Source organism: Balaenoptera acutorostrata, chromosome 10, assembly GCF_949987535.1.
Source record: "Balaenoptera acutorostrata chromosome 10, mBalAcu1.1, whole genome shotgun sequence".
NCBI lineage: Eukaryota > Metazoa > Chordata > Mammalia > Artiodactyla > Balaenopteridae > Balaenoptera > Balaenoptera acutorostrata.
This window is the reverse complement of record NC_080073.1, coordinates 3,905,909-3,921,280: the sequence shown is the minus strand read 5'-3', so window position 1 is coordinate 3,921,280 and position 15,372 is coordinate 3,905,909. Positions and strand designations below refer to the sequence as shown.

Sequence of the window (15,372 nt, the reverse complement as noted above, 5' to 3'; positions counted from 1 at the left end):
ATTTACCTATAAAGTCTCCGTTAGTCATTTTTTCATATAATTTGGCTTTTTCTTCCAATTTCTCCCTAGGAGTAAAAAAATAGCAAGTATTAGAAATGGTCTTATCACTGCCACTCCTGGTAAGTCTGCCCCATCCCCAGCCTTACTGCTGCAACCTGCCCAAGGGACCCAGCCTGACGACTAGAGCTGAAACCCGGCCCTGAGGGAACCTTCAGGCCCAGCCAGGTCTGCTCTGCCAACTAAACGTAAGCTCCGTGAAAGCCTAGCCCATGTTTCTCTCATTCATGACTGTATCCCAGGGCGTAAAACAGTATCTGGTGCATAGCAGATGCTCAGTAAGTATTTGATGAGTGAATACATGAATGAATTAAGATTCCAATTTAATTTAAATGCCAAATGCAACTTAAATACCAAAAAAAGAGAGATGTCTAAACAAAAACATTTTCTATTTGCAACCTTCCAAATAGATCGCCAAATTCCATTTGTTTTACAAATTCCTTGTCTTACACAAGGGTCCCTGGTCTCCCTTGGCTCATCAGGCCTAAGGAAGGTAGAGACCAACTTCTTGGAAGTCTGTTAAAAATATGATCATGTCTATTTTATACAGAACATGAATAATGTATTCATGACAAATAGCTAATAAAAAACAAACATCAACCCTGGTATTTCAATACAGCAGTCTCTCTGCTCATGTTAATTCCAGAGACATTTATTCTTTCGTGGGTAAGACAGCTGACAATTCTTTTATTCTAGAAATACCTATGATGGTAAAGAGCCCCAAAGAAGTCATCTGAGTTTTTGCTTGTGAAGCATCACACTTAATCATAATAGAAAATTTCATTTCTAATGGTTTCCCAAGGGAATTCCCTGGCGATCCAGTGGTTAGGGCTCTGTGCTTCCACTACAGGGGGCATGGGTTCGATCCCTGGTTGGGAAACTAAAATCCCACATACCATGCAGCACAGCCAAAATAATAATAATAATAATAGTAATAATGGTGTCCCAAGGCAATAAAGTCCCTTGGTCACATGGTTGTGTGCTCTGGAACAAGTGACTTAACCTCTCATATACCTCAATTCCCACATCACAATAGATGGGAAAGATAGCACTGCCTCTTAGGGTTGTAATGAGGATTAATTAGATAATACACGTAAAGCATGCCACCAGTTACAGCCTCTTCGCATCTATGTCAGAAAGATTCCTCTTTCATTTTACACATTCATTCGCAAGTACTGACTGTGCAAGTGCCAAGCGCTGTTTTTTTTTTTTTTTTTTTTTTTAGAAATTCACGTTCTTTTATTTATTTATGACTGTGTTGAGTCTTCGTTTCTGTGCGAGGGCTTTCTCTAGTTGTGGCAAGTGGGGACCACTCTTCATCGCGGTGCGCGGGCTTCTCACTATCGCGGCCTCTCTTGTTGCGGAGCACAGGCTCCAGACGCGCAGGCTCAGTAATTGTGGCTCACGGGCCCAGTTGCTCCGTGGCATGTGGGATCCTCCCAGACCAGGGCTCGAACCCGTGTCCCCTGCACCGGCAGGCAGACTCTCAACCACCGCGCCACCAGGGAAGCCCCCAAGCGCTGTTTTAGGTGCATAAGACAAAGTTCCAGCTCTCATGGGGGTCACACTCGAGAGAGGGAGAAAGACAAATAAATCAATGAAAAAGAGGATTTCAGACAGTGAGAAGAAGGGAAGGAAATAAAAGCAGGTTTTCCCAATAGAGGCCCTTTGTCATGCATTGATGGAGTGCTCTGTGGACCAGCTAAGTCATATCAACTTCTAAGAGGTTAAGTTGCTCTTTTTCAGATGGAGTTTAGTGTAACAAGCAGTCTCGTTACAGAATCTCATCATCTTAGTAAAAATAAAACTTCAAAAAATTTAGAAAACAAAATACACTGTCTGGACAGAGCTACTGGGCAGGACACTAAGATAGGGTAGTCAGGGGAAACATCTCTGAAGAGGACGTTTGGCCTAAGGCTTGCGTAGCAAGAAGTCAACCATGGAAGGAATCTTCAGGGAGAAAGCAAGTCAGGCAGAGGAAAGATGAAGAGGGAATGAACTTGACATGTTCAAGGAGACACGAGCGTGCTAGAGGGTGCTGAGCAAAGGGGAGAGTGGTACAAAATAAACACAACAGAGACAGCTGGGGACAAGAGGGCAAGGGAAAGGATAAGAAGTTTGGATGCAGTGTAACAGAAAGAAGACAGTTTTAAGATGGCAGGAAGAGTCTTCAGATGAATAATGGAGGGATTTCCCTGGTGGTGCAGTGGTTAAGAATCCGCCTGCCAATGCAGGGGACACGGGTTCGAGCCCTGGTCTGGGAAGATCTCACATGCTGTGGAGCAACTAAGCCTGTACGCCACAACTACTGAGCCCGCGCTCTAGAGCCCATGAGTCACAACTACCAAGCCTGCGCACCACAACTACTAAAGTCCGCGCACCTAGAGCCTGTGCTCCACAAGAGAACCACCGCAATGAGAAGCTCGCGCACCACAACGAAGAGCAGCCCCCACTCGCCACAACTAGAGAAAGCCCACGTGTAGCAACGAAGACCCAATGCAGCCAAAAAATATACATAAATAAATTAATTAATTAAAAATAATGGAGATCAAGGAAGATGTCAGGGAAATGGCCACTGCATTTAGTAGATGAGGAAGTCACTGGTGACTGTAAAGAACATTTCTTCAGTCAAGTAGTGAAGATGGAACTCAGAGGGCAAGGGTATGGGACACTTATCTGGAACCCACTATGTGCCAGACACTATGTATCTCATTTAATCTCTTAAAGGGCTTCATGAGTTAAGTATTAACCACCACACCTCTCAGATAAGGAAAGAGTCTCAATGGAAAAGTAACTTGCCTGAGGCCTTACATCCTCCTGGAACTATCTCTGCCTGTTGTAAGCTCTGGAGAGATGCAGAAGTCCTGCAGATCATGGGGAGACTTGATTCCCCAGGAGCACAATGAACATATTTTGTAAAAAGTTACTGGATAGAAAAATCACAGCAAAGTACCAAGGAATACTCTGTTATACAGAGGAAACTAAAAAAGATCAAGCCCATAGTTAATACTCAATGGTGAAAAGTTGGAAGCTTTTACTCTAAGGTCAGAAACAAGACAAGGATGCCTACCCGTAACATTTTTATTCAGTGCAGTATTGGAAGTTCTAGCCAGAACAATTAGGCAAGAAAAAAAAAAAAAAGGCGTCCAAATCAAAAAGGAAGAAATAAAACTATCACTATTTGCAGATGACATAACATTATATATAGAAAATCCCGGGCTTCCCTGGTGGCACAGTGGTTAAGAATTCGCCTGCCAATGCAGGAGACACGGGTTTGAGCCCTGGTCCAGGAAGATCCCACATGCCATGGAGCAACTAAGCCTGGGCGCCACAACTACTGAGCCTGTGTGCCTAGAGCCCATGCTCCGCAACACCACTGCAATGAGAAGCCCGCCCACCGCAACAAAGAGTAGCCCCTGCTCACCACAACTAGAGAAAAGCCTGCATGCAGCAACGAAGACCCAATGCAGACAAAAATAAATAATAAAAAAAAAAAAAAAAGAAAAAGAAAATCCCAAAGACTCCACCAAAAAACTGTTAGCATTAAGAAATGAACTCAGTGAAGTTCCAGGATACAAAATCAATACATAAAACTCTGTTGCGTTTCTATACACTAATAATGATCTATCAGAAAGAGAAAATAAGAAAACAATCCCATTTACAATTGCATCAAAAAGAACAGAAGAGACTTCCCTGGCCGTCCAGTGGTTAAGACTCCACACTTCCACTGCAGGGTGTGCAGGTTCAATCCCTGGCTGGGGAACTGAGATCCCACATACCATGTGGCACAGCCAAAAAAAAAAAAAAATCATAAAATACTTTGGAATAAATTTAACAAAGGAGATGAAAGACCTATACACTGAAAACTACATAGCAATGATGAAGAAACTGAAGATGATACACATAAGTGGAAAGATATTTACGGATTAGAAGAATACTGTTAAAATGTCCATACTACCCAAAGCAATCTACAAAATCAAAGCAATCCCTGTTGAAACTCCAATGGCATTTTTCGCAGAAATAGAATGAACAGCCCTAAAATTTGTATGGAACCATAAAAAATCCCCAAAGAGCCAAAGCAATTCTGGAAAAGAAGAACAAAGCTGGAGGCATCATGCTCCCTGATTACAAACTACATTACAAAGCCATAGTAATCAAAACAGTATGGTACTGGCATAAAAACAGACACATAGATCAATGGAATGGAAAGAGAGCCCAGAAATAAACCCACACACATATGGTCATTTAATTTATAACAAACGAGCCAAGAATATGCAATGGGAAAAGGACAGTCTCTTCAATAAATGGTGTTGGGAAAACTGGACAGCCACATGCAAAAGAATGAAACTAGATCACTATCTTACACAAAAACTAACTCAAAATGGAATAAAAACTTGAATGTAAGACCTGAAACCATAAAACTCCTAGAAGAAAACACAGGCAACAAGTTCCCTGACATGAGCTGTGGCACTGATTTTTTTTGGATTTGACATGAAAAGCAAAGGCAACAAAAGCAAAAATAAAGAAGAGAGACTATATCAAACTAAAAAGCTTCTGCAGAACAAAGGAAATCATCAACAAAATGAAAAGGCAACCTATTGGATGGAAGGAAATATTTACAAATCATTTATCTGACAAAGGCTTAATAGCCAAAATAAACAAAGAACTTACAACTCAACAGCAAAAGAACAATCCAATTAAAAAAATGGACCTGAATAGATATTTTTTCAAAGACATACAGATGGCCAACAGGTACATGAAAAGGTGCTCAGCATCACTAATCATGAGGGAAACGCAAATCAAAACCACAATGAGATATCACCTCATACCTGTTAGAATGGCTACTATCAAAAAGACAAGAAATAACAAGTGTTGGTTGGTGAGGATGTGCAGAAAAGGAAACCTTCATGTACTGTTGGTGGGAATATAAACTGGGGTAGCCAGTATGGAAAAAGAGTATGGAGATTCCTCACAAAATAAAAATAGAACTACCACATGGGGACTTCCCTGGCAGTTCAGTGATTAAGACTCTGCACTTCCAATGCAGGGGGAAGGGGTTCCATTTCTGGTTGGGGAACTAAGATCCCGCATGCCACACAGCGTGGCCAAAAAAAAAAAAAAAAAGAACTACCATATGATCCAGCAATTCCACTTCTGGGTATTTATCTGAAGTAAATGAAAACACTAATTCAAAAGATACATGCACCCCCATGTTCATTACAGCATTATTTACAATAGCCAAGGTAAGGATACAATCTAAGTGTCCATCGATGCATGAACAGATAAAGAAAAGGTGATATACACACACAATGGAATACTATTCAGCCATAAAAAACAATGACATTTTGCTATTTGCAATGTTATGGATGGACCTTGAGGGCATTATGCTAAGTGACATAAGTCAGACAAAGAAGACAAATACCATATGATTTCATTTATATGTGAAATTAAAACAAAAAAAAAACCAAAACACCCAAACAAACAAAAAAACCCTAAACAAAAAAACTAACAAGTTCATAGAGACAGAGAACAGAATGGTGGTTGCCAGAGGTGGCAGGGGGTGGGGAGGAAACGGGTGAAATGGGTGAAGGGGGTCAAAATGTACAAACTTCCGGTTACAAAATAACTAAGTCATGGGGATGTAATGTACAGTATAATGACTGTATTGCATATTTGAAGTCTGTTAAAAGAGTAGATCTCAAAAGTTCTCATCACAAGACAAAAAAACTGTAACTATGTGTGGTGGTAGATGTTAACTAGATTTATTGTGGTGATCATTTCACAATATATACAAATATCAAGTTACTATGTTGTACACCTGAAACTAATATAACATTATATTTCAATTATATCTTAATAAAATACATATATAAAGCATAAAAAAGTTATAGCATCTTTCAACAAAATTAAAATTCTAAGAATAATATCCAGTAGTGAGAAAAATGTCTCAAAAATGAACATACCTTTAAGTCTCATGTATGTTGAGGATAGGCCAAACACTAAGAAAAACAATCCCCCAAATGGGCTAATATTCTGCCCTTTATTCTCAGACCCAAAAGAGCTGAGGAGCCTTAGCAACCACTGTTTTCAACTTTCATTATGCAATGGATCCAAAAGCACATGTGGCAGTCATGACAGACATTAAAACTTGGGATTCTGAGTCCAGGGTGATACTGCAAATAAGGGAAGAGCTCTTCTTTACAGAAGAATGCCAGCTAACAAACAGAATGAAAAAATAATAAACATGGAATGATAGAATTAGAAAAATCCTAACTTTGAAATCATCAGTGTAATAATTGACTCATCAGTGAAGACAAAACCATCGCATGAAAACATACTGGCGAACAGGATATTCACAGTCTCAAGTTTCCCTCCTTAGATTATGATTAATTACAAATGCAAAAGAGCATCTTTACAGTGGAAAAATCTAGCAGACCTACCTTAACTAAGTGATCAAAGTTATCATCATCAATAATGACTTAAACTGACATCATGAACCTCCCGATGTGATTCAATGGGAGGACATATCATCACCTATATATTCAATAGTATTCTTGGGGGCTTCCCTGGTGGCGCAGTGGTTGAGAATCTGCCTGCCAATGCAGGGAACACGGGTTCGAGCCCTGGCCTGGGAAGATTCCACATGCCGCGGAGGAACTAGACCCGTGAGCCACAATTGCTGAGCCTGCGCGTCTGGAGCCTGTGCTCCGCAACAGAGAGGCTGCGATAGTGAGAGGCCCGCGTACCGCGATGAAGAGTAGTCCCCATCCGCCGCAACTAGAGAAAGCCCTAGCACAGAAACGAAGACCCAACACAGCCATAAATAAATAAATAAATAAATAAAATTAAAAAAAAAAACTTAAAATTAAAAAAAAAAAATAGTATTCTTACCAACAACGGTTAGTATGACTCTAATCAGATTGTGGGACACTGTAGAAACAACTGGGCTGGACTCTTCAAAAAACATTAATGGCATAACAGACAACAAAAAGGCAAGGGAACTGTTTTAGATTAAAAGAGACTAAAGAGATATGAAAATTAAATGCAATGTGTGTACTCTTTGATTGAATCTTGGATTAAATGTTTTAAAAAACAATAAAGGACATAATCTTTATTTAGGATAACTGGTGAAATCTGAATATGGACCATATGATACTACTATTTTATCAGCGTCAAATTTCTTGGGTATGACAGCAGTATTGTGATTATGCAGGATAATGTCCTTATTCTTAAAAGATATATGCTGAAATATTTAGAGGTAAAGTATCATGATGTTTAACAAACTTTCTCTACACACACTAGAGAGAGGGAGGAGGAAGAAAAAAGTAAATTTTAAAAGATGTTAATTGGTGAACTTAAGTGAAAAGTATTAGAATGTTCACCATACTCTTCTTTCAAATATTCTGTCGGTTTGAAGTTTTTCATATGAAAAAGTTGAGGGGGAAATTCAGTTTCTAAATGCTAATAGCATGCCACCTAGTAGCCCCAAACCACACCACCATGGGGACATTTCTTAAACACTTGTTGATACCTCAGTGCCTAACAGCGGCTCAAAGTGGGACTGTTTCATCTTTTAAACTGAGGCTTTCTCTTATCTTCTTATAAGACTATAAATATGTCTGCAAATTATATTATTTTCAGAGTAATAGAGTATTTGGCTAGAAGGATGATAAAAATTAAAATTGTAAATCAATAAGAGTAAAAGTTGAACTTTCATTCCTTTGCCTGGGTAGCCACAATGGCAGCTACATTTATCAGAGTGAAACTTAACCTCGCTTTGTCCAAAGTCTTCTGTTCCTCAATCTTCTGTTCAGCATCCTTCTCAGCTCGATTAGAAACTCCTGTGTTTTGTCTGCTCCAGATACTTGGTTTCTGGAGAATAATTTAAAAAGACAAGACAGAATCACCAAATGATTGCAAAAAATCTCTACTTGTCTTGTACATCAGAAGGAAAAAAAAGATAATTAGATCTTATGAATCAGTGGAAATAACCAGACTTCTGGCAGCCAACCTATGTCCTGCAAATACACTGTACATAGCAAAGCTGGAGCTGAAAAAAAAAAGCCCTAACTACATAAAAAAAATTTCTTTATACAATTGCAGTTACTTCTCTTTTATCTCCTGAATGATTACAACCTAATTCTAGACTAATGAAAATATATGTAACAGAGATTTAGTAATACAAGTAACAGATACCATTAGCTATAAAATTGTAAAAACATTCATAACTCTTAAAAGACCCAGCTATATTTCTGCTATATTTCTATATTATCTAATTGTTTATCTCTGTTTGGATTTATAACACCTGTAAAGCTATATAATCTTCCATGGGCATGTAAACAAACACATACTAACAGCATGTACTATTCCAAAAGAAGTGCTAAAGAATTAGATCATTATAATGTGCTTTTGAATCTTACTAATTTCTATCTTAATATTTAAAACATTTCATGCAGATGTTCAAATACAAGACAGGGATTTTTATGTAGCAGACACCATGAACACTTTCAAAAAACCTAAGTACGGTGTAATTTCCCTATGTTTGGAAATGATGGAGATAATTAGACCTTATTTTTACCTTAGTAGTTGGTTTTGGTTTCCCCAAAACTCCAGCATCTTTTAGAAGTTTTTCTTGTTTGAATTCTTCTTGTTTTCGGAAGAGTTCAGCCTTAAGGTCTACCAACTAAAATAAAACCGATAAGCAAACAAAAACAATTAATTCTAATGAGTGACTGGATTTCTAAGTTTTTATAATTCTCAAAACAAGATTACAAGCTCCTATAAATGGACAAAAATGGATATAAAACTAAATGTTTAAATGTAGAATCTAGTACAAAATAAAACCAAGTCATATTTCATTCCACCTCTGTTGTAAATGTATTTAACTTTCAACACTTCAAGGCTTTCCTCTAGGCAAGGGGAGAGTGATAAAGCAAGGTAAATGAAATCTGCATCTTTTAGATTCAGATTCAACTAACAGTATTAAGCACCTTCTGTCTGGCACTGTCCTTGGCTTTTTCTTGTAGTAATTTCACTTAAACATCACAACAATTTATTATTTCTATAGGAAAATGTCTTTGTTCAGCAACAATCTGAGCACCAGTATATGTCTGGCACTTAACACTGAAGAGCAGGATACAAACATGAATTAGAAATAGTCCTGCCTCAAAGAGCCTACAATCTCCTAAGAAATGTAACTTACAATACCAGTCAGTTGTAATAAACACTGTGAAGAGTGGAATTAAGTAGCAAAAAGTTCAGATAAAGGAGTATTTCCTTCTGGCCAGAGTGATCAGAGATGGCTTTGAAATGAAGCTTAAAGGATAGGCAAGATTTCAACAGCTAGAAATAAAATGGACTGAGTGAATTTTGTTTCAGCATGTTTTGGAAACTGCAAGTTTAGCTGAACAACAGGGTTCAAGAATAGGAAAGGCCAGAGCAAAGGGAACAGGGGAGTTGGATCAGTCACCACTATCTACTCTGCAAAAAAGGATGTAATGACAGTTTCCTTTTTTTTTTAATTAATTAATTTATTTATTTATTTATTTATGGCTGTGTTGGGTCTTCGTTTCTGTGCAAGGGCCTTCTCCAGTTGCGGCGAGCGGGGGCCACTCTTCATCGCGGTGCGCGGGCCTCTCACTATCGCGGCCTCTCTTGTTGCGGAGCACAAGCTCCAGACGCGCAGGCTCAGTAGTTGTGGCTCACGGGCCTAGCCGCACCGCAGCATGTGGGATCTTCCCAGACCAGGGCACGAACCCATGTCCCCTGCATTGGCAGGCGGATTCCTAACCACGGCGCCACCAGGGAAGCCCGACAGTTTCCTTTTTAAGGATCCAAGTACAGCTACTTATACACGTGGTCATTTATAAAGTAGATACTTATAAACCCCAGCATCACATACTGACTTTTAAGGGAAATCAAAATGACTGAGCTCAATGATTTCTAGTTTGGAAGAAAGCAATTTAAACATAGGCTTGGCAGGGTTTTTAATAATGCCAAGGGCAGGTTCATTCTAGGGCCTAATACTCTAAATTTTAAAAAACAAATTTAAAACTTAAGCCTTGGGACTTCCCTGGTGGTCCAGTGGTAAAGAATCCGCCTTCCGATGCAGGGGACGTGGGTTCGATCCCTAGTTGGGGAACTAAGATCCCACATGCCACGGGGCAACTAAGCCCACGTGCTGCAGACTACAGAGCCCACGCTCCACAACTAGAGAGAGAAAACCCGCACACCACAACTAGAGAGAAGCCCGCATGCCAAAACGAAAGATCCCGCATGCCGCAACTAAGACCTGACGCAGCCAAAAAATAAAAATAAATAAATAAGGTTACATGTATCACTAAAAAAAAGACTTGTACATTTAAGGAATAAAAACTTAAGCCTTTTCTTCTAAGCCTTTTTTTTTTTTTTGATGTGGACCATTTTTAAAGTCTTTATTGAATTTGTTACAATATTACTTCTATTTTGTCTTTTGGTTTATTGGCCCAGAGGCATGTGGGATCTTAGCTCCCCAACCAGGGATCGAACCCGCATCCCCTGCATTGGAAGGCGAAGTCTTAACCACTGGACTGCCAGGAAAGTCCCTCTAAGCCTTCTTTTTTTTTTTTTTTTAATTAAAAATTTTATTATTAATTTATTTATTTTTGGCTGCATTGGGTCTTTGTTATTGCACGCGGGCTTTCTCTAGTTGCAGTGAGCGGGGGCTACTCTTTGTTGCGGTGCGCGGGCTTCTCATTGTGGTGGCTTCTCTTGTTGCGGAGCACGGGATCTAGGCGTGCAGGTTTCAGTAGTTATGGCACATGGGCTCAGTAGTTGTGGCTTGCGGGCTCTAGAGCGCAGGCTCAGCAGTAGAGGCGCACGGGCTCAGTTGCTCCGCGGCATGTGGGATCTTCCCGGACCAGGGCTCGAACCCGTGTCCCCTGCATTGGCAGGTGGATTCTTAACCACTGCGCCACCAGGGAAGCCCCCTCTAAGCCTTCTTAACTACATGAATTTCCTAGCCAGACATTTTCCTATTAAACTTTTGAACTTTAAAATGAAGATGCTCAGAAAAGTGTCAATTCCCAGATGGCATTCACATTATGAGTATTGCTAATTTTAACCCGTCAGGAAAGGATAACTTTAATTTTACAGCTTTTTGATTCCTAATCCTCAAACATAATAACTAGTACCAATTTTCAGTATTAGACGGGGGAAAGGAGCTCAAATACTGGGCTACTTCCATCTTTTCCTTCGTATCGCTTGCATCCTAACATTCTGCAGTAAATCCGAGATTAAACCAAAGGTTAGGCAATTTGCTCTGATATAACGGAAAAGACAACAGCTTTGGAGTCAAACAGATGGAGTGAGCCCAGTTCCACCACTAAGAACTCAGTATGTAAGCTGGAGAAAGCCACTTCATTTTCTGAGCCTCAATGGCATCACCTATAAAGTGGGGATATTACTAGCATCTGCCTCTTAAAGCAGTCAGGAAGATTCAATGAGGTAGTGCACACAAAGTGCTGGCACAAAAGTACTCAGAACAGGTTTTCTTCCTAGAAGCAACTAACAACAATGCTGTTTACATTCTGTTAGACCTTACAGCTCCCAGGCAGCGCAGCCTTCGGGTGTATTAACAACTGTTTAGTTCCTGGTGGGGACGCTGGGCATCTCGGACCCTGGGGAACAAATCACACTCTCTAATGTTCTGGGAGGACCATGCCGGTCCCTGAACTGAAGGGAAACATATCTGCACAGCTAGCAGAGGCTGCGTTCCCCCTCCGACGGTAACGAAGACAAGGCTGGCAAGGAGGCCTGGCCTGTTGTTGCGGAGGGGAGGCAGGGACATTCCAAACCCGGAAAAGACACCAGGTTCTGGTCCGCGTCTGAGGGGCAAGCCTGGTGCCGGTGCACGGCAGAGGGCAGACGCCACATTCGGGGTTCTATAAACAAGAAGTGGGCCCTGGCTTTTTCTGGGAGAAAAGCCAGGTGCCGGGGGTTCTGTCTGAGGGGAGGCCAAGTTTGGGTCCCCGAGTGAAGAAACAAACGAGGTCGAGATTCTTGTCCGGCAGAGGCGGGGAGACGCGGAGCCCGCAACATCAGCTACACCCGTACTCACCGAGGACGCCGTGACGTCCAAGGGCTTTTTCCTCCGGTCCATGGTCGCACTGGAGCGCCCCGGCCCAAAGTAAACACCTCACCAGCTCCCGACAGGCATCTTATACCGGCTTCCGGCGTAACCGGAAGTGTCCTCATGAGAGCGACGCTGTTTACGACGCTGGCGCCATCTTGAGAAGGTCAGGATATGGTGCGCACTGCGTCCTTCACCATTTTGAGAAGATCAGCATGCCCAGGAGTGAAGCTAACTGCTAAGGCCATCTTGAAGAAGGCGGAAGGTAACAGGGCTAGTGTTGTCGCCATCTTGAGAAGGGCGGCATACGCCTTGCAGAGCAATGCACGCCATCTTGAGTGGGGCAGTTGCGGGGGCGGGGGTGTGTGGCGATGGCGCCATCTTGGAAGGGCAAGGGAACTGAAATGAATGTCTTCTCAGTGAAAAGAAAGGTGGGTTAGTAGGACTGCAAAGATCTACCTAAATACCGTTTTAAGACCTGCTGTATGCTAGGCACTGCTTGGTGCTTCTCACAGGTTAATTTATTTAAATTCTCACAAGAGTCATATGAGATAAGGATTATTATATTAATTTTAGTAGAAATAACAATAATAACTAACATTGATATAATGCTATATATGTACAGTGTGTCACTTTACATATTTCAGCTGGTAAGAACATGGACTCCAGAAGCCAACTTCCTCAGCTGGAATCACTGCTTCACCACTTATTGACTGTGTGACCTTGCAAAAGTTACTTGGTGCTTCAGTTTCCAAATGGGAATAAAATAGTATTTACTTCATGGGGTTCAGTTAGGATTAGATGAAGTAAATGAGCTCGTCGATAAAAGTATTAATGATTGTGGTAGACAGACCAATGACACATGCCCCCCCAACACACACACACAAGATGTCCATCTTCTAATCTATAGAACCTGTGACTGTGTTACCTTATATGGCAAAAAGGAATTTGCAGATGTGATTAATGATTTTGAGATGAGATTATCCAAGTACTGTAGGTCCAATGTAATCACAAGGGTGTTTATAAGAGGGAGGCAGAAAAGTCAGAATCAATGAGAGATAAGAAGTAGCTACACTGTGGGCTTTTAAGAGGGAGGATGGGACCACTGCCGAGGAATGCAGGCAGCTTCTAGAAGCTGAAGAGACAAGGAAACGAATCCTTCTCTAGAGCCTCCAGTGTAGCACTGCTGACACCTAGATTTTAGCCTTGTAAGGCTCATTTCAGACTTCCCACCTCCAGAACGTTAAGAGAATAAATTTGTGTTGTTTTAAACCACTAAGTTTGTAGTGATGTGTTACAACAGCAGTAGGAAACTGATACAAATGATAATGATTGCAGCAATAGCATATGTGTGTACCTCTTTTCATGGATTATCTCATTTAATCCTTGCAAGGATCCCAGAGGTGGGAGCTATTTACACCATGTTACCGAGGAGAAAAGTGAGGCCCAAGAGGTTAAGTGACATGCAAAGGACATTTGCCAGCTAGCAAGTGATGGACCCTAGAGTCAAAAAATAACTCAAAGGCATTGAGTTAATTATTTGCATGCTATTTACTTGTAAAGAGGGGAACCCATATAGATTGACTTCATCTAATAAAGGCTAGGAGAGGATTTATATAAAAGAAAGAGGGGAGAAGGAAAAGCCATAGACAGATTGTAAACCATGAACTTCAGTTCCCTTGCCTAGCTGGCCACTGGTAATGAGGCCAGTCAGTGTCCTGATCTTGGGCTGCTAGAAAGCAAAAACTTCTAGTTGTTTATGGATGCCCCAGAAGACCTTGAGAGTTTAGCTTTCTCTGTATAATGCCTGTCAGTGTCCTGGCTGTCATCTCCATGTTCATTAGGCAGGTTTGTACCAATACCATCCTCCGAAGTTCTCGCTCCCGTGGCATCCAGCCGATTTCAGTTACCTTCCAAGCCATTTAAATTACCGGGAGCAAACCAGTGAGTCTCCTCTGTTCCCCCAGCCCTCGCACACATCCAGGTCTGGAGAAGCACAGAAAGCTTAATCCTGGATTGACCAGCATGCCCTCCTGGCACACCAACCATTTTTCACATATTCCGTTCCTCAAATTCTCCTCTTCCTTTTATACTTTCCAAATGTCTGGGTCTGTCTGGAATTGCCTTCCTCTACCAGGTACGAAAATTGAGGCCACAGCCCTCTGTTCTTTACCACACCATGCTCTCTTCCTGGGGTGTCATCTTCTAAACCAGATCTCAGTCCACTGGGTCTCCCACACGGACTTGGGTTTGTTCTGGAAGAAAGGGGAGGTCAGGACCCTCGTCTGCTGAAAAGCACAGGATTTCCTCCGAGATCAGGCTCAGCTGAGCTGCACCCCTCTGGTTACCTTGAGAACCTCACATCACCCCCCTCTGAGCCTCACTTCTCGCACCCAGTTGGGTGCGCGGATGTTTGAGATAAAGAGGAGTGTGGAAATGGTCTTCTGGCTGAAAAGTGCTACGCATACATCTGTCGAGGGATACAGAAGTTCACTCAGTGCCAGTTTTCTCGCCGCAGAAGGCACGTGCCTGGCGACAGTCTGTGTTATGATGCTGCATGTTTTGCAGCGCTTTGAGCTCAGCTTGTCCCCTGACCCCTGTTGGGTCCCACGGTGGTAAGGCTGGGTGGGAGAGCTATTATCTTCTTCCTTTTCCTCTCCTATTGGCCTTTAATTGTCTGTCAGATCTCCTAGGTACTTTAAATGAAGATGGAGAGAGGCGGCCTTTGGAAACACACAGCAATTATTTCCCTGTGAGCACTGCCACCCAGGCATGCTCTTATTTTAAAGGGGGGCTCCCGCAGTCATTTTCTGGCATGAAGATTCATAGCAACAGGGTTGCAAGTTGTAACCTGTGCTGCTATTGTAATGTTTTAATTGATAATTAAGTCAAGAGGTTTAATTCAGCCCAGGCTCCTTTCGGCACGTGAATGATTTCTCTCCACCCAGCATCCTGTTTCCTCAAACTGAAAATGTCTCTCCCAGATGTGTCCAGCCCGCAGTGTCTTAACATTTGTTCAGTCTCCAACACACTGTCTCTGATAATAAATTACTCAGCAGTGGATGAATTAACCAAGTCCAATGTGTGAAAAAAGATTAGGTCGGATCTAAGGAAATTTAGGTTCTAAGTATGAGCACAGGATGAGGTATAAAGATACCCAGCCTCGTGCCCTGGATGACAAAGAAGCTAACATTTATTAGTATCAG

The 15,372-nt window shown here is 41.5% G+C and overlaps 1 protein-coding gene across 1 annotated transcript in view; it reads right to left on the bottom strand.

Moving 5' to 3' along the window:
- Nucleotides 1-12,271, bottom strand: part of CCDC174 (coiled-coil domain containing 174) — a 34,966-nt gene extending 22,695 nt beyond the window's left edge. The window contains exons 1-4 of the mRNA XM_007192633.2: nt 12,155-12,271; nt 8,636-8,740; nt 7,829-7,929; nt 7-65 (exon numbers count right to left, since the gene is read on the bottom strand). Of these exons, the coding sequence (XP_007192695.1) occupies nt 7-65; nt 7,829-7,929; nt 8,636-8,740; nt 12,155-12,196 (307 nt within the window). The 5' untranslated portion in view covers nt 12,197-12,271. The remainder of the gene's footprint in view (nt 1-6; nt 66-7,828; nt 7,930-8,635; nt 8,741-12,154) is intronic.
- Nucleotides 12,272-15,372: the final 3,101 nt, after the last annotated feature.